Genomic DNA, 26,973 nt, shown 5'->3' with positions numbered 1-26,973 from the left:
TTCTTAAGGACAAGAACTGCAGGACAGAGAGAGTCTACCGAAGCGCTACAGGAGGGGTGTGGGGGCAGCGGCTGGTACCTTTCACTCTCTGGTGAGGGGACATGAATGCCTGGGCTCAGACAGTTGGCACTAGCGCTCCTAACCCTGTCCAGGGGGGGTTGCAGATCACTAGAGGCACCACAGGCCAACATGCCATCCAATGGAGTAAGAAACAGGGGGGAGAGGACGCAAACAAACATGAAGAGAAAAACAATGGACAAACAGAAAAGATGCTTTAAAAAAATGTCCAGTTACATTCTCAAAACTATTAGTCTGAGAATTGAAACCATGACTGGAGTAAGGATGTCATGGTTGTCATGGCAATGATGTATGGTGGAAACTTGTAATGATTTGCAGCAGCAAAAGGTGCTGCACTCTTGCCACATGCTGCATATAAAGCTAGATACCATAGAAGTGAGCACTGCAGCACACCTCCAGGGGATGATGAATCCACTTTTGACATCATTCTATGTCTCAAGTGAGCTCACTGAATCCCCATCAAGTAATACATTTATATGATACTAATATTAATAATCATAATAGTATGGCAATGGCTTTAATTATGTTTAAGTCTCACAATCATTCATATGAGTCTGATATTTTTTATTGTTTTGCAAAAATGAAGCAATCATGCTGTTTTTTGACATTATTAGTCTTCCTATAGCGCCTCTGCATTTACTGTCTGGTGACGGCTCAGATTACAAACTGCAACAATTCTGAACCCTTAACTGAGGACTTACCTGTGTGTAAGCTTGTGTATAGTGTTAAACAAAAGCGGCATCTTTGGTGGCAGTGTGTTATTGTACCTAGAAGGTCTCCTGATGTTAGCGTGCATGCAGACAAATGTGGGATAATGAGCGGAAATGAGGAGGGAGGGGAAAAGAAAAAGTGCACGGGACTAGACAACAAAGGTTTTTCTTTTAGGGTGAAAAAGTTGCAAAACCATCAAATACTGTTTGGCAGTAAGTTATTTTTAATGGAACCTCTCTGAAATGAGGACTGTATACAGCACGGAAGCATTTATATGGTAAATTAAATGTTTTAGGACCCACATTAGGCCTTTATGACAACCATATTGTCATGGCAAAGGCATACCATATTGTAATTTATAGAAGACTAAAACAAATAAATTAGTCATTTGGTGCTTTAATTCTCTTAAAAAATACAAACGCATCTGTATATATTCATATGTTTGTTTTTATGTCTGTAAGTATGATCAGCATGGTGCCTCTGAGAGATGTGACTGCACTGTTATCCATCTAATTAACCTGTTTTGAATGAGTTCTCATTAAACAGCACAAAATTCCCATTTTGATTTGCAGAGTCTGTGACATGTACATTTTAAGGGAGTTTTGAATGAATCAAACCCTCAACATCTTGTAAATTCAGTAGGGAACCTGCATATACGGTCCTATAGTGACCTCTTGTGGATCCATGGCAGCGGTGCAACTAAAGGCTGAATATCCTGAAATCCTAATAAAACATTACAGAGAAATGTGGAAAAAAGGTGCTGGTTAATTGTCCAGTTTACCTGATGTGAAGGCACTCAGCACTTTTGCCTCGCATTGAGTGGTGGATCATGATGACCTCACTGTGGTAACCATGGGGATGGATGACACATGTAAAAACCAACAAGAATCAAGGAAAATGCCCCACAAGAGCAGAGGAAGCTGCTGCTCATTATTAGGCACACAAAGCAACACACACTCACAGAAGCCAACCAAGGTCACTGTAAATTCACTATATACAAGCTGCCAAAAACAGTCAACTACCGCAACAAACTTGTTTCAAGGCCCAAAGAAAGCATAAAAAGTAATACTCGGTAAAAGAGCGCAGAAAATTTTCATAAGCACTCAGCCCGTTGGACAAAATAAAATCATAAGCAAAAAAGAAGAAAAAAATCAACCTTTTGACATTTTACCCACATTAAAGCAGCTGCTCGCATGAGCAAATCGCTCATGTTACACACAAAAACAGACTTTTGACTGCGGAGCTCTGCTGGCATTTAGTCCCACAACATTACAAAGCAGTGAGAACACAAACACCAACACTCACCTTTCATCCAGGTAGTCTTCCTCTTGGCGACGACCCCTGGCTGCGTCATAGTAGCGATTCGGAGAACGAGATCGACGATTGTGAGGAAGCTCGTCATCCAGACTCCTAAAGGGAAGGAAAGAAGGAAAGAGGATGGTGTTGGGGTGGTGTGAGGTAGAATATTTAGCAGTAAAAAGCAGAGCTGGCAGCACTAAATGTTCTGCCTCAGACATTTCATTAGCAGATGGACTCTCGATGCTGCCGTCCAACAAACTCTTCTTCCTCCACTCTCACTACTTTCACCTCCTACAAGTCTTCTCACCAGCCTGATGTTTCCTTTTATTCCTACCTGACATGATTCAGTGCCCCTATAAAAACAGACATTAATCATTTATGTCCAGCCGCGTTTGCATTCCGTTAATCAAATACCTTCCATCCAAGTTCATATCTAACAATCATGCTAAAGGAAAAAATCACATGTCTCAAAATATTCCTGAATAAACTCTGCCGGCCTGATGGTCAATCGGGTCTCGTCACCTTTGGGCTGGAATGTTTGGGGGGCGTGAGCGGATTCGTCCCTGCTGCTCGCGGTGCGGTGACACGGAGCGAGAGCGTATGTGGTGGACGGGTGTCCTCTGCTGCTCCGGCACCTCCAGGGTGGACGTGGGCTCCTGTTGCCTGTCCCTGCCACGCCCATCAGCTGCAGAGTTCGGAAAAGTGAGCCATGAGCAAGCACATGCATTGACGCAAACACATCCAAGAATCTGTGGATAAGTGACTGAAAAGAGATGCAAATATATCAAATGGATGTGGAACTGCAGCAAAAACCATATTCTCTGGTGAGAAATTAGAAAATGTCTAAATATAAAAGTATAACCAATGATCAGCCTTGATAGGATGTTTGTGTGGGCTGGTCCCGAGGTTGCTGGTTTAATTTCCAAGTGAACGGTATAACGCGTGAAAATCTGCTTGCTTGATTTGGCAACAATTCCTTAAAATCTATATAACACTCCAGAAGGGTTACATTACATCTGAAATGATTGAAATGTTTATCCTTGTTTCTCTCTACTGCACGGAATTATTTGGACCACAACAAAAGTTTTGGCACCTCGTCACACTCTGACCACAGAAGAAGATGCAAGTTTATCTCAGCTAAAAGGAAATTTCTCTCTGTGACTCTATTTCCACAGTAAAGTCGAGGTGAAGGCCGATCCTGGAATAGAATCAGGAGGAAGGAGCGAAAATAGTGCACAAGGAAGGAAGGTTACAGGACAGTGTCCTTCTTTCAAGTGGAGATAGCAGCAGAATTTAAAGGGATTGCATTGAGCCTGTACTGACGTACAGTCCAATGTGTTATGGCAGCATCCCAGCAGAGGATAAAAACGCTCTCCAAAGAGTCATAAACCTCGATGTCTGCAGAAAACTGCCTGCATTATGAAACAGTCCAATCAGCCATCATCGGCGCTGCTCAGACCGCCCGACAACTTTTCCCAGTTTATTGATTGTTTACATTTTAAACTGTGGAATTCTTTTTTTTATGTATTCCAACCGTTAAAACTGTGTACTAAGTGATACAAGATTTATTTATACACATGATTTGAAAAGGGATCTTTTTTATGCATATGATCAGCGTATGTGTGTTATTTCTCTTTTTAAAATAATCATCTTTCAAGTATCATTTCAAGAAAATGTTCTTGAACCGTGTTATGAATCTATGTTTGGAAAATTATATAGGAATGACAGTAGAGAATCGCTAAACCAAGATCACACACAGACAATCCTGCCCACAAATATTACCACAAAACAGCACCACAAATATTAATCTGGTTTGTGGGAGACAGAGAAATGATCCCCACCCACCTTTAGGCACTATTGCTGTACCCTCATCAAATTCAGGCTCTGAAAGGCGCTGAGAACCTAAACAGTTATAAACACAGACACACATGCACATGTATAAACCCAAAACACACACATTTAGACACATTTCAAGATGCGGGGGGGGGGTGGGGGGGTGAAAACAAAGAAACTCACATACGTCGTAAGTTTAAATAAGACTTACGCTGCAGCTTCTTGCCAGGGGCGTCCATGTGCGCGTGTCGCCGTGGGAGGTACGGGGAGGGCTGGGGTAGAGGTATGGATGAAATATCGTGGGTTTGGAGGGGATACCAGTGAGGCTTGTCGTCCAGTAAGGCCGTCTCCAACTCTATCAGGATCTGCTCACATCAGAAACCACAGCAGGAATTCAGCATTCTGCTGACGACAACAACAGACCTTGGAGGCTTTCATGAGGTCTCTACTGTTTTGATCATTCAGAGCGCAAATGTCCTGGCACAGAAGTGATGCACGTCATGCTTTGTGTCAAAGAAGCACAGACGTTAAAGCTACGTCACTGATTTGCACTGGGACGCTCTGACCACATGGACGGATTTATTTTTGGGCCCTAAAAGTCAGTCTGGCAAACATGAGCAGACTGTTTACACAGCAGTCACATAGAAAGGGACGTTGCCATTCACGTGGCTCCATCACATAAACCATAACTTTTTTTTAAAAAGAAAAAACTGACAGTTGGACAGAGCAAATATCTCCAGAATAAGTCTGAATCTCTTTGCAAGCCGCAGCGATAGTTTAAATACTTCAAGTTGAAAATGGGCATGAGTTGGTTTTATTTAATGATTAAATTTTTGACAGATCATTTTCAACCTTCTGAACTGTCCTTACTCCAAATATTGAAATGGAATTACAGTATAGAAATCAGGTAAAACCAGGTCAAAGTCTGTTATTGTTGCAGGTAAATCCACTGATTTGGATCATTCTTTTGCAGAAATTAAGAGAAAAGAGCTCTGTGTGTCCCCACCTTAAAAAGCAATCTGTAGAAAGAAGTAAAGGAAGGAGCTCGTTTTAACTTGAGTGGAATAGATCCTTCTTGGACACGATTTTGCTACTTCAGCACATTTCAGCACAAATCTGCGGCCCTGCTGTAATTGATATTCAACGTATTCCATGTTCTTCCCAAGTTCTCATTCTAGTCCAGCAAAGGAAATGCAGACGAATGAACATTTCCACCCGTCCATCAAACGCAGAGAGTAAAACAGGAGAACTTATTGCTAGTAAACAGTGTGACAGATCGAGATTCCAGTCATGAGTAATAGGTGTGTGTGTGTGTGTGTGTTTAGCTTTATGTGTCCTGTCCTGCTTTGTCTCGTGTCCTGTCAGTGTGTGTATGTGATCGTTGCAGATGAGGACATGACGGATACAAGACCACAAGTCTGCTTTGTTTGTCAGATAAAGAGGAATTCTGGGTGCCTGAGCCGATGATATAACTTAATTGTGGATTTGAGTGTCCAACATGTTCAAAAAAAAAAAAAACGTGAATCCCCTTTAAGAAGAAACCCCAAATAGATTTAAAAAAAAGGATCATGAGGTACCTCTCCCATGAAGATGCTGTCTTCCTCTGGTGACCTGGGTTGGTCCCATACAGTCAGCTCCAGCATGTGGTTGCGGAAATCCCTGCGATGGACGTGAGTGTAGACAAACGTCTGGTTCCATTTGGGCTCGCAGGTCTTCTTCACTGTTTTCGTCCTCCGTTTGCTCTTGTCGCTGCGTATGTGAAAAGGTCACATGGTTTCAAGAGGAATCCTCTGGACTTTCCTAAGTGAATCACCCTAGGAACACGTTGCTGCTGTACCTGCGGTCGGGAAGGAAGTATATTTTGACATAAGCGCTTCTGGGCCGTCCGTCAGGCCGCAGAGGGAGCTCTACAGCCTGAAGCACGTTGACGGTTAGCTGGTGGCCAACTTTGTCATACCACAGCTTCACCTGTGTGGACAAAATCACAAACACAACGCAAAACATTTTCCAGTGCACCTTCGCTGGAAGACATCAGAACCTGCTCAGCGTGCGCACGCTCACCGAGAGTCGCCCCGGCATTAGCTGCAGAGCATTCTGGAGCTTCCCTGGGCTGGAAGGAGACAGCACATTTACAGTCGGTCGGTCCATCTTCTGGGACTCAAAAGAACTGGAACCTGCTACAAAAGGAAAAGAATGGATTTGCAAAGGGGACACCGAGTTGGTTTCAGAAGAGACGAAACAAAATGAAAATGAGAGAAAATCTATTCATAACTTTGGTCCATCTTGAATAACCAGTGTAAAATGGCAAATACAATAAAACAAATAAATCAGATATACAAAAAGGATAAAGACCAAAGATCCTACAGGAAATACCTACTAGATTCTAACGGAGGGTGGGACGTGTCGGGGATTCTTGGGATATCACTAAAAACAAAGAGATCATTTTAGTCCTAGTTCAGCAACAGCCATAGATTTCTTGGTGTACAGGCACACATGCATAGAACTGAAACTTTACTATAGTTGGAGGAAGCAGCACTGAAATCATGTCTGAGATTAAAAAGTCCTATGATTTAAAAAAAAAAAAAAAACATGGCGCAGCAAAGAGCCAAAGGTCGTCTGAAGGGGTAACCTTATGCCGTGGGCATTGCAGACTTACTGGTTCAGTAAGTAAGTCCCAATTGAGGGGCCCAATGGGAAAGGTAAAGAACACAGGTTCTGCTGTCACACTTAACAGAGCTTTAAAATTTGAAATTCCACTATAATTATCCTTTTCATTCAGTCTGAAGCTGAGACGTGTGAGAGCAACCCAATGTTGTTTCAAGCCCATTGCAAAAATAAAGTGTAAGTGTAATAAATATTGCTTAAACATGCCCCAATAACTAAAATTCCAAAAGAAAGATTTGCAAAAAGAAAAAAGAAAACCACCAAACCCTTCAGCAGCTTAAAAATGATTTTAACCTGCATATCAACCTTGCTGGAAATCAAAAAGATAAAAAAATCCACTTGCTGCAGTTTCAGAACCTTGCAAAAGCGATGCTCTAAAGATGGAACATCCCCAGTGGCCATTTTGCATCTTTTCAAGTGACTTAAGTTTAATTATCGGTGACAGAAATGGCAATTTTGTTGACAGCAGATCACCTTTGCACCGATATGGTGCTATTTCATTCAAAGATGCAAAATGCTGCAAGCAAAACATAAAATTGTTTAAATTAACATGAGACTACGCTTATCAAATTGTCAGGTTACTTACTGATATTTTCTATACACCCTTCGCAAGTGTTTGGAGAGAAATTGATACATTCAACTTTTTTATAATAAAAACTACAATAAAGACTGAGGAAATATTAATTAATTTAAATAAAAAGTATATTTTATATTTGTTTGCAGTAATGAACTACTGTCTCTTAAATGATTCCATAAGCAATATTTCAAAATAGAGGAAAATAGTAATCAACCCGACCATCATTTTAACCTACATCGTCATAAAAGTTACTTTTTTAAAAGTAAAGATTGTGGAAATATCCTCACATAAAAATAAAAAAAAATAAAAAAAAACTTGGCAAATCCCTGCAGCAGGTTCCGTGGCTGGCTGCTTTTAATATTTAGAATGGATCCATATCATAATGGTTGGAATACAAATGGATGTCCCCAACTCTGATCTGAGGTCAGCCAATTCTGAGTCACAGTCTGAGTCGACACCAAAAATGTAACTGAAACACCGTTTCATGCCCGACTTACCCAATCGGTCTGGAGACCACCAGCTCCACTTGAGGTTCAGCTTGAGACTCCAGGATGATATCGTAAACTTCCTTCATGGTCGCTCCGGGTAACAGTTTCCCGTTCCACTGTAAAACTTCATCTCCTGGAAGAAGATGAAGTTTTGTGTTTGCGCTTTCCTCAAAATATTTATTTTATCTATCAGTCTGGGTTTTAACCCTGATTTAAATTCACATTCTTGAGGAAACCTGCCAAATATATCTGACGTTAGATTTCTTTGCCTACCAGCTCTGAGATGTCCCACCACATCTGCCAGGCTTCCCTTCTTGACTTTAGTGATGAAGGCACCTAATCTCCCTGACTCTGTGATTCTGCCTCCCACAACCTAAACACAGAGGGTAAGATCGGTGTCTAATCTGCCACATCAGGGTTGGAAAAAAGGGGAACACAAAGTAATTTCTCGCTGCCTGACCTTTAACCCCAGCATGGCTCCAGCTTCTTTTGGCATAGCGGCGCTTCTCTTGCTGAGAGTGATTCGTCCAATCAAATGATCTCCCTCCTTTGACGGCTGCCATGTCCCCGGGTGCTATGACGCACAACGCTCGTATTTCAGTGGAGAATTATTCACAATTCTAGAATAAGTCCGATTTTTATATGTCTGTGAAACTAGTAATGTAAATCACAGCAGTGCCTCTCTTTAACCTTCAATTGATTCATTTCCTGTTCTTTATATAATGACAAGGGCTCAATAGTAACAACAGATTGCTTAATACCACATAAATACCCATAAAATGAATCCGTTTTTAACCTGCAGTCATTAATATACGGAGTCGTGTTGAGCCTGTGAACACCTCTGACTCTCACATCTACTGCAGTGGGTCGTTTCCTGTTAAAGATTTCTAGCATGCAAGAGGACCTTTCACATAAAGTAAGTTTGGAGCGAGCTCTTGTCTCTAAGTTCTTGTCTCTCTGTTCTGTAAGCAGAAGCAGTGAGCAATGAGCCCACTTCACTCCAGTACACATCGTACTATCCTTACTGACACGCCTGTCATCTGTACTGGAAACCGTACTGGAGCGATCTGCACCCACTTTGGTCTGCCACTAAAATCATCCATGCAGAACCCGGAACACATTTACCAATTTTCATATAAAAACCACGGACTTACATGCCATACAGTGGGGTCATGTGGGTAGCACTCCCAGTCGCCTGGAAGAAAAAAGAGAATAGCTTAGATACGAGAGGAAGAAGAGACTATGACCATCTTCATATTCCCTTCATAGATTCTCTCTCTCCCACACAAGCACCCACACCCACACGCACAGACACACGCACACACTTATAGAGGAAATTGTATACACAGCACATACCAGCCTGAGTCCTCTCACACACAGCTAGGCCAAATTTGGGGACACTTCAGAAGGTATTTGTTTACAGTGGACAGTTTACTGAATATCTGGGCCTCTGCTAAAATTAGAAATTTATCACCACAGACTGAAAATAGTCTGCTGAACCGCTGAGGACGCAGAAGCTCTTTCACTGTTTTAAATAATGTAGACATTGTTCAATCCTTCCTACTCAGTCGGTCCTCTTCAGATGATAAAATCTGCTAAACCTGCCAATGTGAGTTTCCATATAAGAAATGGCTGATACTGGTTTAGGGTCTATTCTGGGTGCTCTGTAGGACATTTTAGACAATTACAAAACATATTTTCAGTTTCACTCCATCCCTTGATTTACTCCAGAAACTGCTTCATCTGTACACACAGGCTGGGGGGTGGTATTAGAATGTGTGCAGGACCCTTCAACGACACTGTTATGACACAGAGTAAAACAGAGCCAAGCATTCCTAGGAGCCAGGAGGCTATGAGGTTAATGAGTTGTGACAGCTTATAGTGACATTATGTAATCTTTGAACAAACGGTCTGGCCACAGACAACAGGGTTCTCTGTTTCATCATTTCAGTCAGATCAGTACAAACGGGATTATTGCCACCACTGTGTGTGTGTGTGTGTGTGTGTGTGTGTGTGTGTGTGTGTGTGTGTGTGTGTGTGTGTGTGTGTGTGTGAGTGACACATGTGCTTTACATAAGACTTACAAGTCTACTATTTTGCCTCATTTGTACCTGGTTCGTTGGGAGCAGGACCTCTCGTAAAATGACATTTCCGTGCATGTTTTCTCCAACCTTAACAATGGTTTACATGCCTGATTGCTCCTGTGCTGCCAGTAAGCACATTTGTGAGCTGGCCTAGTCTTGGTCTAGAGCTAAAAAAGGAAGCAGCACCCTGGTGTGTTTAGAACCTGGACTTACTGCACAATCTCAAACCTCCGCTATGGTTCATGTCAGAATAGCAGATCTGACTTACTTGAGCTCACAGTTAAGACGTGATGTGTTGATAATAAAAGTATTACAAATAAGCATTAGTGTCTTAAAATAAAGCTTTGCACTGGTATCTGTAAAGACTGATAGTACTGAAAAGTTATACAGAAGAAAATAAAGATTATTGTGACCTTTTTCGATTAATCAAATCACACAATGAATCAAACGAGCAATTAAAGTCAAGAATGTTGGCAACCACCCAATTCTCTTTCGTCAGCTTTGTGATCATGTAAAGACACCCTAAAAATAATCCACTGTTTGAAGAAAAGTGCGCAAAAATAAATCGGATGTTCCAGAATAAAAGAAGGGCGGCTTTTCTGAGGAGGTGGTTGCTACAGACTTCACGAAAGAATCTGAGTTTGTCACTTTTCTTCGGCGATAATGACACCTTTGGTTACCCTGGTAACTTGCTTTTTTGTGCATGGCTCTGAGTAGAGGTTTATGGGTTGGCTGTTGCTTTTGAAAACTCTCATGTCATGCAAAAAAAAAAAATCATATAGCAAGTCATGACTTTATTCAGAGGTCTAAGTTTATCGGATGTGTGGAATGTAACATTCCACCCAAAATAACTATTAAATAGGATGTGAAACTCCTCAGATATTTTTGCCTCTATCCCAGAGGCATGAGAAAAACAAATGGTATTGGAAAACAAATTAGGACAATATTGCTTCTCTCCTAGTGGGTGGTATTACCTCAAGTCTTTAGCCAGTTTATTTTTATTAACCTTTTGTTGTTCTAGTGCAGATTGAATCATAGTGGTCTAAGTGACTAGCAAGGGTCTAGTGGTGGAGTGATATAGCCCAGCTTGAATTTGACAAGGTTACAGTGTGAACAGTGGTGTGTTCTCAGGCTTAGGGACATAGTTGGTCATGTGATGCCACCCAGGGTCAACGCCGGGATCAAGTGGGGTCAAACTGCCCCCATCGCAGACTCGCTACGATGCACACATGTACACTTGGTTTGGGAAAGTTTCTCCCTCAGGGTTGAGCTGAAAACAATGTAAAATGACACATGGGAAATACACGAGGGTTCTCACACAGTCATTATCAGACTGTCAGCTGAGATCCACTGCATGAGCTGGAGATGTTAACGTGTAAAGATATACAACCAGATGACAGATAATATGGTACTGTCAGAATGTACGTTCTGCAGATTAGTGGGAACGTTTTGAAACCCAATATGTTCTAAGTGCAAAGAGTCCATCTATTCATCCAGATGTCGGTGTGTTTTACTTTCTGAACATACGAAGACCCCATTTTACCCAGGTAACAATGGACATGTGAGGTTGAAGACAGCCGACGCTACACCACAAACTTTCTGAGGAACTTAACCCAGATCCTTAAGCATCCACATGCCATGATGATGCCTTAAGACTTAAATAAATGAACCGAACATCTGTGGCTTTTAAATTTGGAATCCAGCTGCTGATGTGGATCAGACTCCTCTGGTACAACAGGTGTGTTAGACACATGTCCAGAACCAAACATCAGGCGGCCAGTGATGGATCTTTTGAGCCCTGATAGTGGTAGTACAGGGCCTCCCAGGGGAGTTATGAGCGGTCAGTAACATTTGTTCAGCTGTAATGCATCATTTAAAACATTTATAGAAAAAGATCATGTGATGTCATGTTGTGTCAATCAGCCACCCTATAACCCAGGTGAGTGTAAATAAATACCACTGTTTCCTACCCTCCCTGGCTGAATTTAGCCAAAGTTTATTTATGAAGACACAGTGGTGTTTTTCTTTTCTCACCTCTCTCGCTGACACTATCGATCTCGGCGTCCTCACAGCTGCTGTACTCGGGTGTTGTTCCTCCCTCCTCCTCTGAACTACTGACGCTGGTTTGCCTCTTCCCTCCTGCCCCCAGCCCTCGCTTTGACTTGTAGGGCCTCGGTGGTGGTGGGCGCAGAGATTCTGACTGATCAGAGCTTAGTGAGTCATTGCGAAGCATGCTCTCAGCCTTTTCCCGTTTGGTCCGTTTCACTACAGGCCCTTGGCCGGAGGCTGAACCTGGGCCTGAAGCAGAAGGCTCTCTGAGTTCAGGAGGAGGAGCTTTTTGAGCAAATGAGTGTTCATGTGGCCCGACAACCCCACCCAGTGTCCTCTGACCAGGGCGTACACCATTCCCACTCTCCCCTGCTACACCCATGCCACGACCCTGCACGGCCACAGGGTAGCCCCTGCCTCCAGGAGGGACCGGCCCTACTTCACGAGGAGGGACACTGCTGTGGTCCATGTGGTGGTAGCCCCTCTCTTCTGTCCGTCTCACTCCACCTCCCGTTCCAACAGGATCGTGCTCTAGAGAACGTCCCTTTGTCAACCGCCGGCTTTCCCTCCTCTCCCTGGACTCCCCTCGGAGGTCCCGATCCATGGACACCTGGGTCTGCAGTCTAGGCTGACCGGGCCTGGACTCTCCACGACCTGCTCCTCCACCGCCTCTAGTCCTGATGAAGTAATCAAAATAGGATACAGAGAAAATGTTGAGTGATTAAGGAAGCAATGGTTTGTCACCGCAAGTCAAATGTTCAGCTCACATGTCTCGTGGTGGCTCGCTACGTGACCGGGTATCAGTGCCGGGTACCATTCCAGGCTGGCTGGGGTCTTGCAATGCTGTCGTCGAGGGCGCTTGGGAGCGAGAACGGAGCTTTTTGTCTCCGGGAACTTGGCACACGGATGGCTCGCTAACGGCTGAACCAAGGCCAGGAGGTTTCCCTGCAGGACCGGTGAACCAGTCACCCGGTTTGGTCAGGATCTCCTGCTGCTTTCGACAGTTATTACATACCCATATCACCTGGGACAGGAGGAGAGATTACAGTTATGAAAATCGACATATCTATTCATGATTTTACAGAGAATAATTGTTACAGACATTTAAAGCTAATGTTTCCCACAGGAACGACAGTTAAAACCATCACTGCACTCTAGTCTGGCAGCCATGACTGTGAGTCCTGACTTCTGTCAGACAGGAAATGGCTCAACTCACTTCCTGAACAGATGCCAATGAGTAGTCCTGAAATAAAGGGTTGTTTTTTTAATGGAAGTGTTTTAAGATCACCATGGCAGCAGTAGCAAGGAGCAGCTTGGCTTTCTCTGTAAGCTGCTTCTGACCTTCAAATGAAATACAGAATGCCAAATGGGTAATGAAAGAAGCCCGCTGTCGAGATAACATCGGCTGTCGTGTGTCATGTTTGTTGACACACGACCAGAGAATGTACGCTACACTCACTGCACTGCACACTGCACAATTTTTTCACATTTTCTCCACATTTTTAAATCAAATTCAAAGCACATTTTATAATACACTGCAAACTACGACTATCTTAGAACCACGATAAAAGTAAATATAATGCCCAAACTTTTTTCAGTATGTCAGTAACCTTTTAAGCTGGATAACAAAAAAAAAACATAAAATATAGTTTTCAAATACATTTTCGAAATGAAATAAAATATCATAACTACTTGTGTAATTGATCATCTCAAAATTTACTCAGTCTTACATAAATGAATGATGCATTTCTATGAAAACAGGTGGGATTTTGAAGAATAGCTGGAGGAGATTCACCTGAGTAGTACAGGTAATCTTCAGTGACTGGCAGAATGCCTATCTGGTGGTTAAGATGTATCGTATGGGTTAATTCGGGCGGCAGACCACAACAGATATGACGACTCTGATGCCCGTTTTCTGCATACACGTATCGTCAGCATAGCTGTCAGCTCATATCGATGAGGGACACAAGTTACAGCCGAGAATAGACTTGGGCATCCCCAAGGGTATGCTGTGTGGATGCAGCTGCAGTCATGGTCCCGTGTTGCTATCAGAGCCAGAACAAGGAAGCCTAGATGACTGTGGAAGTGAGTTTAGGCAGGACATAAAGAGACAGTCAGAGGATGGGTTGCAAAGAAGGGTGAGAAGAGTTGGCCCCTCTCCTCCTGCCACCAGGGTTCTCATTACTCCTGAATTCTCCCTAATGACTCTTAAAAGAGCACTAAAATAAAAACTCTGGCATCGGCTAAACCTGACCTCCACCACCCCATCATCCTCTTACCCTTCCTCTCCTCCTCCTCACGCTCTTCCTCTCTCTTCCATTTCTCACTCCTCCAGATTGCTTTTGATTAAAGCTACAAAAGCTGAGGAGAAAACAGCTTTACACCAACGCATCTATATTTATCCTGCCACCCCAGCACCACCAGGGAGAGGGGAAAAACATGTGTGCTCCAACATACACAGATACACACACAACAAAGAAGGCAAAGCAAAACACCGCCTCATTTGGGAATGAAACGTCCACCAATCTGTGATTCTCTACAGTCAGACCGTCGAGGTGGACGGTTGCCAGATGGATGCTGCAGTACCACTAGACATGCCCATACGCTACATTCACAAGGCAGCACCGAGACCAAGCGGTTTTGTAGTTGTATAGGACTTGAAAGATGATTGTATAATGAATACTGTGCATTTTTACAGCATACTGTTGAAAAAAAATCTAATCATAAAAAGATCACTCTGAATGATGGTTTAATGATCCAGACTGCTGAGTCAATTTACACTCTGCATCCTGCAGCTTGTAAATATGGTTCTTAGTATTTACTAGAGCAATATTTGATCAAAAGATGGACAACAAAACACAACAACACATAGACAACTTCTAGTCCATTGTTATGCTCACGGTTAACTTTCTTTCACTATTCATTTTATCTGAAAAATAAATGTAAAATGTTAAATAAATTATAAATTGAACTCAATGTTCTAACATTCTTAATTATCATAAATAGGCCAATTTTTCCTTATTAATAGTTATTAATAAGAAGAAATGGCATTAAAAGTTCGTAGCTAAAATCGGCAGCTTGATTTAAAGAAGTCCGTCTTTTTTCTGCGGAAGGTTTCATCCAAGCCAACACTCCTCGATTTGTGCTCCCCGTTCAGCACGTTTCGGTCATTGCAGGAGTGGAGACGGCGCTTGTGCGTGTCAACGCTGCAGAAAAAAATTTGCGAGCGTTGTGGAGATGCAGAGCAGGAAGCCCTTATTTTATAAGAGAATTACTTATCCCATAATAATCCCTATATTAGATCACACACTCTGATGGGAGAACAGCACAACACCGAGGAGGAAGGAATGATATCCAGGCAAAGAGCAGTGATACATACAAAAATATGCATATACACATTGTCATACATGAACAGACATACAATCATACATACAGTATGCACACGAGCAGAGACGCATCCCCACATGCATAAAATAAAACGGCAGCTACAGCAGCAGTGTGTCATATGACCACAGCGAGACCCCCGAGAGACACAGAGAAGGGGAGAGAGAGAGAATAGAAACTAGGACACCAAACCCTAGTGTGTGTTTGTTTTGCATCCTGCTGCATTTGCAGGCGTGTGTATCCATCTGTATTTGTGTCTCTTTGTGTACGTCGAGGAGCTGAAGTGTGTGACCACATCTGCATCACTGCTCATGTGTACATGGTGCATTTGGGAGCTTTGGATTTGTGTGCGATTGAGTAGGACAATGAATAATCCAGAGGTGAAATCCTGGCCATTTGAGCTGAGAAGTGGCCGTACAGAATACGTTCTTTGTGTAGCAGCAGTGTGTGTAGCCAGTGAAGCAGGAGGTTAAGGAAAGGCTGAATCTTAGTATTTCCTCGTAAACTGGAGCTGTGTGAGGAGGGAATTCCAAGGTAGTAGAACATAGAAGCAGAGCCAAACATGAAAATTTAGATTCATTCTTCATGAATAAATGTAAATGAGTTGTGCATTCCAACAAATTAATGGATTAACATCATATGTGGGGACTGCAGAGTTTTTTCTCCCGAGTGTCAATTTTATTAAAAAAAAACCTCTGTCACAATCTAACTTGTCAACATGGAAACTGGAGTGAACCTTGTGCAGTGCATAAAAAAACCAATGCAGTCAATGCAGCTATAGAAAAGTGTTTCTTCAGAGTTTTAGTTTAGGGCCAAAACTTCTACTGCTGAAAGATCCATGTGATATTAACACATGCAATGCTACAGATGCAAATTTCCTGCTTCACCTTCGTAACATTTAGCTGCTTTTGTCTAAATGTTGAGAAAAGCCTCCTTTATTTTCTACAATTAAAGAGGGGAGGAGAACAGGCGGCAGCAGGATCAGGAAGTAGATCCAGCCAATGACAGAATGACGTATGACCTCAGGAGCATGTGAGGCGACTACTGTAACTGAGGGCGTCAATAAATCCTGTGCTAAGGATGAAAGACCGCCACAAAGGAGATTAGTGTCGACAGCAACTAATGAGGTACTATATCAGCTAAGCGCAGCACCAGCAGCAAAATACACACACACACGTGAAAGTTGTGTTTCTGCAGGAACACGTGGAACAGTCGTACAGTCGTGAGCAGGCTCACCGCACAATAGCCCAAACACGCATCTTCACCTCACACACACACACAAAGGTTAAATCAGTTTGAAAGTTGGATTAATGCGTGTGTCCTGTCAACGTGGCAGGAAACACAGGCTCAAATTTTGGACAAATTTAAAAGTAATTCTGCTGCTTCATCTGTTTATTATTTAGCTTTTGATTCTCCTGCCAGCTTTAGCAACAACTTTCTTTAATATTTCTCTGTTGTTTCAAGGGATTTTTTTCTTGAAAAAGACTCAAGCCACCCAGGATGGAGTGAATAACATACTCAGGTTTTAGATCATTGTTTTCTGTTGTCTTCTCATAATAATGGTAATAAACATCGCTTTGTGTTAGTTCTGCTCCTGTATTCTCACTCCAGGTGGTACCAGGATGGTCCTCAAGGGTTTCCAACTCCCCAACTTTACCTCCATTAGCTCCACCTCTTAAGGATGTCCATGAATCTTTCTTAAAACATCTTCCATCTAAATAAACTTTAAAAGTACATCCTTGCACTAATCATGGGAGTTGAAGGGAAAACATCTGAGAATTCCAATGGAAAACATCTGTGATTACTGATATTTAAAGTCTCAAAGACACAGAAGTCCTGCTTATGTGTTGCTACACGTGTGCTGACAAACACGTTTGTGTGTAGACCTGTTGCCTTGAGCGGGGGACGGCCCCCTTAAGACCAGTCAATGAGAGATCGACGTGAAGACAGCTAGCTAGACCGGCGATCAATAGTAATCATGAGGCGCTGTGGCGTTAACGGCAGATGACACATCGCCCACATTTTCTGCAGCACCGCAGCGCGACACAAAGCAGCTCAAAGCCATAATTCCTTGAAGGCTCAGATCAATAGATGTACATTTCCACAAGTCACAGACACGTAGTAAGATTAGATTTTTTTTCAGGTGTTTTTGCCTTTATTTGACAGGTCATTCTTCTTCAGGGGCAAGACTAACTTTTTCAGCCACAGCACTTGCCTCAGTGGTAATTGTGTCAGGTTTCACGGCAGTTGCTCTTTCATCCATCAGTGTTGTGCTTTAAGCATTTACACCCTCAGAGAAGAAAAACAAGAGCACTTTCCAATGCTTGGAATGAGTGTAAGAGACTGTCCATCACAGGTTTTTTCACCAAAATAAATTTACAGAAATATCATTAATGTATTAAGACTAATATCAAATTAATTAACCAACTGGGGATGGAAGGGAACAGCCTGTCTTTGTCTAGTGTGTGCATGAGTGCATGTGTGTGTGTGTGTGTGTGTGTGTGTGTGTGTGTGCGTGTGTGTGTGTGTGTGTGTGTGTGTGTTTGTGTGTGTGTGAAATAGAGAGAGAACTTTTGAGAGAGATGGAATCAAGGCTTCAGAATTATTTAACGTTTAGTTAAAAGAAAACATAACACACACATGCTGCCACAACCATGGCAGATAATGAGCCCTTACTATCATTAGCATTCACCACAGACTCAATATTTCTAATTTACTTTGGATGTTTCTTTGCACATTTGCTGCAATATTAAAATGAATACACATTATAAAAACTAAATATGAGACCTGTCATATTCTATCTTAACATAGACAAGAACCTCAATGGTTAAATGCAGGTATATTTAGGGTGTTTTTCACCTTCAACTATGTTTTCTTTTGTTTCCATCCCTCTGCTGGGAGTACCAAGGTGTATCACCTGTGTGCTGTTGTCAGCCTCACTAAGGGTTGCACCTGCTTATCTCATTATCTCTGACCATCTTCTACTGGTCTCCTCCTGGCAGTTTAAGTCCGTTAGGTAGGGCTGTTATATCTGTGGGCTGTGTTTTAAAGTAAGTGAACGCGTCATTTCTAACACACTCGATTTTGAAATAAAATCTAAAATCAGCGTAGAAAATGTTTTGATTGTTGTGCCATGCTGGATTAATCCACCCCCAAGTAACTGAATCCATATCAAACAGAACTTCAAACCCGATCTGTTGTCCAGATTTACACTGCTAAAGATATATAAGACCTCCAATCTGCTAAAACTTGGAAAGGGGGGGATGATTGTCATACCAAGTGTTAGCAAGGGACTCGGACGACTGTACAGAACTCCAAAGCATTCTGCCGCGCTTGAGTTCGGCCCTGCATCAAAGTTCTCTTTGGCAAACGCCCTGAGAAAAGGTGGCCAAGGCAGAGCAAACTTCCGAGGTGTGTGCTACAGAAAAGTTTCTTTAATGGTGGAGTTGCTAATCCCATTTAACTTGTTCAACTAATCCACAGGACAAAAATACAAGTCTCTCAATGAGTAATACACAGCATATGATATAGTGGGAGATCACGCTTGTTCATCTGCAGTCATATATCACCATGGTAACACATTACATTACAAAATACATACAGAATAAAATAACAAGGGAATGCAGTACTTACCACTTTGTCCTCCTGCAGTCAGCAGTGTCAAATAGAGAAATGTAGAAAAATAAATAAATAAAAGGTCAGGAAGGATGATTATCCTAAAGTCCGACTTCAATGGAATAATTATCGAATAATGTAATGTAAGACATAATTTAACAGCAACATTTGTGTAATATTGTGACTGCAGCGTGGCTGTGCAAGGCAAGCTAATAGCTAACAGACCTGTAGAAAGAGTAGGTAAAAACTGCAGCTTAATTCACAAACAGGACACATTTAAGGTTATTTTCTATTGAGTACATTTAGCCAGTGTTGGCATAAATACTGATAATGGGCTCTAACAGTGTGACAAAAATTCTGCCTCCGCTTTAAAGGGCTTTTTCTCACCAAACTGCCCCCAGCTTGATGCACCAGGACCCCACAGCTGAACTAACCACCATGTCAGGCCCTAATTAATTTGTTTGTGTGTGTGTGTGTGTGTGTGTGTGTGTGTGTGTGTGTGTGTGTGTGTGTGTGTGTGTGTGGATGGTGGTGGTGGGGTGTAGTCTAATTAAATGCCATGCTGATGTCAAAGAAAGTGGGAGAGCATTGTCACTTGGAAGAAGACTGGAGTCCCCACACGCGCACCCACGAAGGCACGCCCTGCTGTGTCGGTATAGGGCACCTCGGAACCCCTGAGAGATCAAGATGGAGTGGGAGACCACCCCCTTTGTCCACAGCTCACTCTAATGCCCAATTAACCTTTACCAGCTCCTGCCTAGGTCATCACACACAGAGGCATAGATCACGTTCACGAGTAGAAACACACGCTGAGCCCAGATACAGCACGCAGGGCTTCGAAAAGACACACACGGCTCATCACCTCCATCTGAGTCCAGACACCTGAGCCCTGTCTGACTGGATATACAGCGCTACGCTACTTTATGGGCTCTGTGGGGATATTTACCACATCTCTCTTAAATCAGGATGTAAAAATGTGTGAAACAATTAAAAGCAGCAGCAGCATATTCATATAACAGCATACAACGCCGATGACCCGTCACAACTTACCGTGTTCGATCTCAGGGAGACTCGGCCCCCACAGCGGGCACAGAACTTGGTCTGGCAGTACGAACACAGATTCCCGCAGCCGTCCGCAAACTTGGTCTTGCGGCAGATGCCGCAGGTCGGGGCGTCGTCCCGGTGAGCGGCCGAGCTCGCCGTCACCGTGGCTTGCCGGATCACCGTCTCCCTGTAGCTGGACAACTGCTGCTGGACACCTCTGGATGAAACAGAAATATAACAGCTTTGAAGGGTCAGCGTATATTCAGAACAGGCACCAGAAAGTGAGAGACGGACGAGTCCACTTTATTTTACCGTCCTGTCAACGAATGTTTTTGTGCCTGCTATTGTTTCCGGACCGATTCGACGACTCCAAAAACTCCTCCAATCGATATGAGAAAAGGAAGAGAATGGGTTTTATGGAAGGCGTAACAGAGATGGAGATTCAGAGGAACGAGGAGGAGAGACGGTGGGTTGAGGAGAGGGCAGGTTTTATGGCAGCGGGGATTAAATATTCCCACCGTACAGCCCAATTATTTGTGATTCAAACGCGGACACAGAGCCAAACAATCCAGAAAATAATCATGAGGGCAGTTGGTTAAAACCAGTTAAAACCAGGCCAGGCTGGTATAATAACTTCACTGGTGACATCTCATATTTCTCACACACACGCACCAAATATTACAGCAAATATATTTTTCTAAACCACAAAACACGAAATAAACATGTCACAATCAGATGGGTCAAATAGTTGACAGAGGAATTTTCCAGGCTCTACAGAGAAACTTTGCTTTGACAGCTCTGGTGGCAGTTCAGCTCACAACCAACGTGCTAATTTAGCCTCCACACCTCACTCAGCAATGAAAAAACAAGCTTTGATTTATGAGGCGGGGGGAAAAATATTGAGATGAGCCTGTTCAGCCATATCAAACTGCCATTTAACAACGCAGATTCAATCACCGCTGTCATTTGACGCTCATAAAGCAACATAAATTCATTGACATTCTCTGCGGCTGCATGCTGTGTGTGTTGTACTTACAGAGCGGGACTCAGAGATACAGTCTCCTCCCCCATAAACCTGGGTGTTAAAAAGCTACGACGCCCCACAGAGGAAAGTCCAGTGGCATTTGTTTAATAGTCAGAGTAGCGTTGCCTCCTCAATGTGTAACAGGACTGACTGAAGACACCCACACAGAAAGGCTCCGGGGACCCATTTGGTGAACCACAAGCCCGTCCTAGCAAACGTTAACACCTGCTCACACACACATACACACGCGCCAAAGGCTGCACTGAGGTCACCCGCTGCTGCGGCACTACAGGATTTACTTCCTGTTCCACAGCTCACACTGGGTCTGTGGTGACCCCTGACAATGCTAACCCCGACACCCTGTGGGACTCATATGAGTGATCACATTTATGTGCAGTGAATCAATGTTGCATTCCTTTCGAAATAAAGGCATTTACTCTCGTGTAATAACTGATGGAACACCTAAACACAAAGTGTCAGTGCCGAATTTGCAGAAAGTAAATAAATAGTAGTGATTTACTTTGCAAAAATAGGTAAGGATTTTTGAATTTATTTCACTTGTGTGAAATTGCTTTTTATTAAACAGACAAATAGGGGAAAACTGTAGGCGTAACGAGGGTTTTCTACAAAAATCATGAGAATCAACATCAATTCTGTCAGCTATGACTGATCATAATGAAGCTGTGCTGTGTGAACAAGCAAATTACACACACACACACACACACACACACGGGGCGAAGTGAAGCGAGAGAGTACAATGGATGGAACTGACTGCAACAAGGATGAGAAAAACAAACTTTCTCATTTTTACTAGCACTGATTTGTTCCAAGATAGAAAGTGTAAAAACAAGTTTTTCTTTTTAAGACTACACTGTATCTTTTTACAACCACAAAACAAGAGTCATAATAAGGGGAACTCATTAACGATTAGTTGTGCATCGTTACCCATGCTGGGCATAAGAATGGAGGAATCTTTTGCATTGAAAAGGAGGAGTGACCGGTTCAGCTTATATCTCTATTATAGAAGATTCTTTTTTTAATAGATGGGACTAAAGGGTCCAGAATTTATTAAATTGAATGGCCCACATCACTGAAAAAAGTTTAAACGTCCATTAAAACACCTAAGAACCTCCATCCCCGCTGCTTCATGCTCAGTGGATGAATCCAAAAATAAAGCACATAAAATAGTCCTTTAGCGGAGTCATTAGGGTTGGAAAGCCACACTGGCACTGCCTTCGGCACTCCTGAGGCTTCCATAATGAAGGGTGGCATCAGTTTGGGCCTGGGAGTCAGTTCAGACTCCCGCAGTGCCTCAGGCCTCTGTGGCCAAGTATGAGTCAGACCTCCAGTTCCTGGATCGATATTCAGAATGCAGGCAGATATGAATCCACGACCACTGAGTCGGTGTCAAAAGAAAATCACCTCATAGCCATTTAGAAATTAAACATTGCCGCTCTCGCCGGCCGTCCCCGTTTATTAGTCCAATCAATTCTTGTTTTTGAGGACCGTTGTATCCATTTTTTCTGTTCTGCTCGGTCTTGACGTTTTTTATGGTTTTCAAATACGTCCATCTTTTTACCTCTTCCCACTCCTGGAGACTAATCGACTCTCTGGACACACATTGCACTTACTGCGACGGAATCATCTGCAAAATTGATTGGAACTCATTCAGCATCCAATAATAGAAGAATATTAATAAAGTTTTTTTCCTTTCATGCAATTTGTGAAATTGAATGGAAGGAAAATGCACACCAGAGTTAAAAATGCTGCGTGTGTGCATGCACGCCTTCATATAGAGGGGGGATGCATTTGCATGCCATGGAGATCCACCTACACTCACTTTAAAGCCTGATTATTAGCAGAAATGCTTTTATCACATCTGCCATCCAATAGGAATCTGTGGATGGTGGAAACAGCTCCGTGGAGCTTCAAGTATAGATTGCATACATTGTATTCATGTAAATTTAAGGAGTAAATGAAGAGTATGTCTGTGACTTTAAGGATTTCTATGGCCTTTTGTAACCAAATGATGACACTATTCATTCAAAAAACAAATCCTCAAATTTGCAAATGCTAAAAATGAATATGTATTTAGTTAAAGCCTTGAATTACAGTTCAGTATATAATTAAGTTTAGAGGGAGTTAACTCTTTCAGCTACTACAGTAGTGGTGGTATTAACATGCAGTTCATCTAAAATAAATATCAGTTCATGGTAATGACTTGTGTGTGTGTGTGTGTGTGTGTGTGCGTGTGTGTGTGTGCGTGTGTGTGTGTGCGTGTGTGTGTGTGTGTGTGTGTGTGTGTGCGATCAGATTTTTGTGATGTTTCTGTGTTCACGTCTCCATTCTTCTGTCCTGTTCTGCAGCCTGCCTGCTCACCATATGGCAGGCAGGGACACGGACAGTCTCTCCAGCTCTCTCAGGATATGCCAGGCTCTGTTGTCTGTCCTCCGTCCCTTCCCTCCTTCATTTCCGTCACCATGCTGCGTTGTTTGGCTGCGCTCTCCCAAAACCATCTTCTTTAAACGCACCCTTTTTTTTTTAATTGAATAGTTTTTGCTGGTGAATTTAATGTTTTATAACTGTACTTTTCAATCCAAAAAAATTTTTTACACAAAAAGTGTTGATTCCTAAGAAAAGTTTGACTTTATACACAATAGAATTTTTTTACACAAAAAGTGTTGATTCCTAAGAAAAGTTTGACTTTATACACAATAGAATTCAAATGTTCTGCTCTCTTTTCTGGCTCACCTTTCACTTTTACTGCATTTTGTTATATATTCTTTGATCTTCCCTGTCTTAATTACTCCAGAAAAAGTGAATTAACACCCCAAAAAAGTGAAAACAGAACAAAACTAGATTTCATTTTTTTTGCAAATCCACTAATCCACAAACGTATTTCAAAAGCTTTACAAGTGCCCCTGATAAAAACTGTGTTGCGCTCTGCTTAAAGCAGAAGCACAGGCTTAACCTCATAAATACATCATAAATAACTAATTTCCTTGCAAAATAAATGATAAAATTCCTCCAGAACATTTTCAATCACATCATTATCTCCTTTTCATGTAGTTCCTTGGAAGGGATTGAGCAATAACACAACTGGCTTTTATCTATTAAAGAGGTGACAGACAGGAAACATGCAGCTCTTTGCACGTTTATTTTTATCCAACATGACTCAACAATGACACCCCCTGAAGAATTGAACACACTCTCTGAACAGTCATGAACATTTGAGCGACTCTTCCTGCCTCAGAGTTTCAGCCTGTCTCTGTTAAACATTCAACCAATTCATTTAAACCACCTATTTGTTGCATATGGAAATTTACAAGCAGCCCACACGTGGACTATGAGCCAGCTATGACGTGCCGAATTTCACGGGAGAAAATGTGTATTTTATTCAAATGTATTATAGATTTTCAATCTAAGAAGACAGCATGTAAAGACAGCAAGATGAGAGTTTTCCATGAGAATTCTTCTCAGCTGAGTGTTTATAATCCTATCATAATTTATCGCAATGGGCCTAAATGATGATAAAGGATTTGTTACTACAAGCATGATGCCTTATTTGCTACTGTTGATACCAGTTTAAATAAAATATCCTATCAATAATTCAACATAAAATTCAGTGTAGTCTAATTAAAGACTTCTGTGAGCAATGGAAGTGAAGAGCTGCTTCAATGTCCATCTTTGCCACCTAAAATATCGACGCTACAGCTTCTCGTGTGATCATAATTGGCAATAATTGGGTATTTTTTGATAGGAAATTAATTTATTCAGTAACAGGAGTCCAATCTTCACCAAACAAAATGCAAAATAATCAAAGGAGCATAAACATGTTTGAGCTAACCATCTGTTTGCTGCTTCTCAACTTACTGCTAAAGATTTTGTCATAATGTTTCAGCGGGTTTGTCCTAAATTTGATGTGTATTCGTATATTTGATTCTATAAATTAGGCAGTGATATAAAATCTCCCATTACTTGGCCAATACATTTTGTTTGAAACTGGCTGAAGTAGCAAAGGGGAAAAAAATCGACATGTAGGCCAATCTAAAAGAAGTAAAGTGGGATGGGAAAAAAGGTAGAACAAAAGATAAAAAGAAAAGTGAGAAATAGAAAGGGTGGGACAAAGAGGAGAGAGGAGGAACAGATGGAGTGAACACCAGAGCCAACAGCAGAGCTAAGTGGGTAGTACACTCCCCAGACAGCACTCCATATGGCCTGACAAAGCCATACACAGCCAGGCAATACACATTTACACACACATGCACACACTGACACACGCAGCGTGGATACACACTGACACACACAGCGTGGATACACACTGACACACGCAGCGTGGATGCACACCGTCACACGCAGCGTGGATACACAGCCCTCGCCACAAACAACCAAGTTCACACACATATTCACACATTGCTGTGCACCCACACATATGCAGATCTCCGTCTGAGGGGAAATCCACTTGAAATCAGACGGGAAATTTACAACCATTAAATATATAGTTTTAATCTGTTGACATTGGTCTGTTAATGGATGGCATTTACCGTGAAAATTAAACATTCCAGAATTACAGAAGATCATCTGTGATATTGGTCTAGTGAGCAGCTGTCAGCAACATGGTCAAAGAGGGGAAAAGGATCCACTCTGTCTGATTTTTGACTAAAACTCCAAGTGCAGTAGAATTAGTAACATCACGGTGCATCGTCAGTTTGTGGCAGAACTCAAGAGATCAAGATTAGGCACAGGCCAGGCATATATGAACTGAAAAAGAATCTAGAATCTACATGAAATAATAAGGATTTTGCTTTACTCTTAAGGTGCAAGCCTCAGTCGTGAGTGTACAGGGAGCCCCTCCTCAGTAGCTGCAGGAGCAGAGGCTCCAGGGAGGACCAAGATAACAGCCAATCCCTGTGAGACAATGAGGAAGTTCTCGCTAATCCCCACGGTCACAGATGTTACCATGGGGCTTCTGGGCCATGGCGATGGTAGACTGCTGTCAGAGGATACCTGACCAATCACGATTAGTGAGGGGAAGTGTAAACACCGATGCATTGCAGCACATCCTTACAAATGGAAGGGTACACAGTGAGCAGCTATAGGTGTATGGATCGCTATATAGACCTGACCTGACCAGAAAACATATAGAAAGCATGGAAATAATGCTTTGAACATGCTATCAACACCGTAGTGCTGCTAGCACTTGTCAACGAAGCAGTTGAAAACTCAGATATGCACGCCCAATCACACCAGATGTAGGACAAATAATAAATGTCCATTACAACAAAAGTGAGCATGTGATGATTAACAGCTGAAGGATTAAATGTTCCCCTACAGGCTGAGAAACTTTGTACCACTTTTGGGCTCATTAAAAAGTTTTATTTTAATTAATTAAAAACCCCAAGAGGTGAGCTCAGAAGTACAGAGTGGCCAGCTTTAAAGCAAGGAAGCGCCCCACATAATACCTGGAAAGTCTGTAGGAAACAAACATTATCTTCTGAATGAACTGTTTATGTCATCTGATTTCCCCTGGGATTATTTCAGACTTGCAGATTTACAATAGGAACAACAAGAGAATGGCACTGAATAAACTAATACTTGAAGGGGGAAAAAAGGAGTTTTACTTCTTCAGCAATTTTATCCGTTAAATTAATGATTTGAAATAAAAGAGGAAATCGATTCTGGTCCAAATGGTGTTAACATACTTTTCTCCACAAAAGTGTTTGTATTTATTAAGATATCAATATTTAGACCCCAGAGGAGGGAGTACTTCTGGAACACCAAATGTAATTTCTGGTGGAAAAACCTGGGGAATTCAGACTGGAAAGACAGATTGTGTGATGCTGCTAATAGGGGCCAGATTGTGGGATTCCTCACAGAGGCACATGCAGTCCAGCTGACCTCACTCTCCCATCACACATACAGTATAAAAAACACTTCAGAGTATAAACAAGCTTTATCCTTTCATCACTGTGTGGCAGGAAGGAGGGCCATCAGTAGCTGCAGCAAACACACACACACACACACACACACACACGCGCGGAAACTGGCATATCAGGGTGGAAATAAGCCGGTGGGGATGGAGGCGCTCGTATAACATCAAAGAGTCAAAACAAGTTTGCAATT

General features: G+C 42.3%; 1 protein-coding gene across 17 annotated transcripts in view; it reads right to left on the bottom strand.

Moving 5' to 3' along the window:
• The window catches only part of rims1a (regulating synaptic membrane exocytosis 1a), a 42,236-nt gene that overhangs the window by 8,849 nt on the left and 6,414 nt on the right, over positions 1-26,973 (bottom strand). For 7 of the 17 annotated variants that reach the window (XM_029834673.1, XM_029834681.1, XM_029834671.1 and 4 more), the window contains 19 exons: positions 19,833-20,043; positions 18,801-18,812; positions 12,551-12,807; positions 11,769-12,460; positions 8,805-8,845; positions 8,111-8,224; positions 7,924-8,023; positions 7,660-7,783; positions 7,172-7,189; positions 6,299-6,345; positions 5,983-6,098; positions 5,759-5,889; positions 5,499-5,670; positions 4,133-4,286; positions 3,934-3,990; positions 2,611-2,773; positions 2,095-2,199; positions 1,571-1,630; positions 79-168 (listed from right to left, as the gene is read on the bottom strand). In XM_029834673.1, the coding sequence (XP_029690533.1) occupies positions 79-168; positions 1,571-1,630; positions 2,095-2,199; positions 2,611-2,773; positions 3,934-3,990; positions 4,133-4,286; positions 5,499-5,670; positions 5,759-5,889; positions 5,983-6,098; positions 6,299-6,345; positions 7,172-7,189; positions 7,660-7,783; positions 7,924-8,023; positions 8,111-8,224; positions 8,805-8,845; positions 11,769-12,460; positions 12,551-12,807; positions 18,801-18,812; positions 19,833-20,043 (2,664 nt within the window). The remainder of the gene's footprint in view (positions 1-78; positions 169-1,570; positions 1,631-2,094; positions 2,200-2,610; positions 2,774-3,933; positions 3,991-4,132; positions 4,287-5,498; positions 5,671-5,758; positions 5,890-5,982; positions 6,099-6,298; positions 6,346-7,171; positions 7,190-7,659; positions 7,784-7,923; positions 8,024-8,110; positions 8,225-8,804; positions 8,846-11,768; positions 12,461-12,550; positions 12,808-18,800; positions 18,813-19,832; positions 20,044-26,973) is intronic. The other 10 variants (XM_029834689.1, XM_029834675.1, XM_029834688.1 and 7 more) reach the window with 5 other exon arrangements.

The sequence above is a fragment of the Takifugu rubripes genome, chromosome 4 (assembly GCF_901000725.2).
Source record: "Takifugu rubripes chromosome 4, fTakRub1.2, whole genome shotgun sequence".
In the NCBI taxonomy this organism is placed as follows: Eukaryota; Metazoa; Chordata; class Actinopteri; order Tetraodontiformes; family Tetraodontidae; genus Takifugu; species Takifugu rubripes.
Note: the sequence above shows the minus strand (reverse complement) of the source record. Positions and strands in the feature narration are given on the sequence as shown.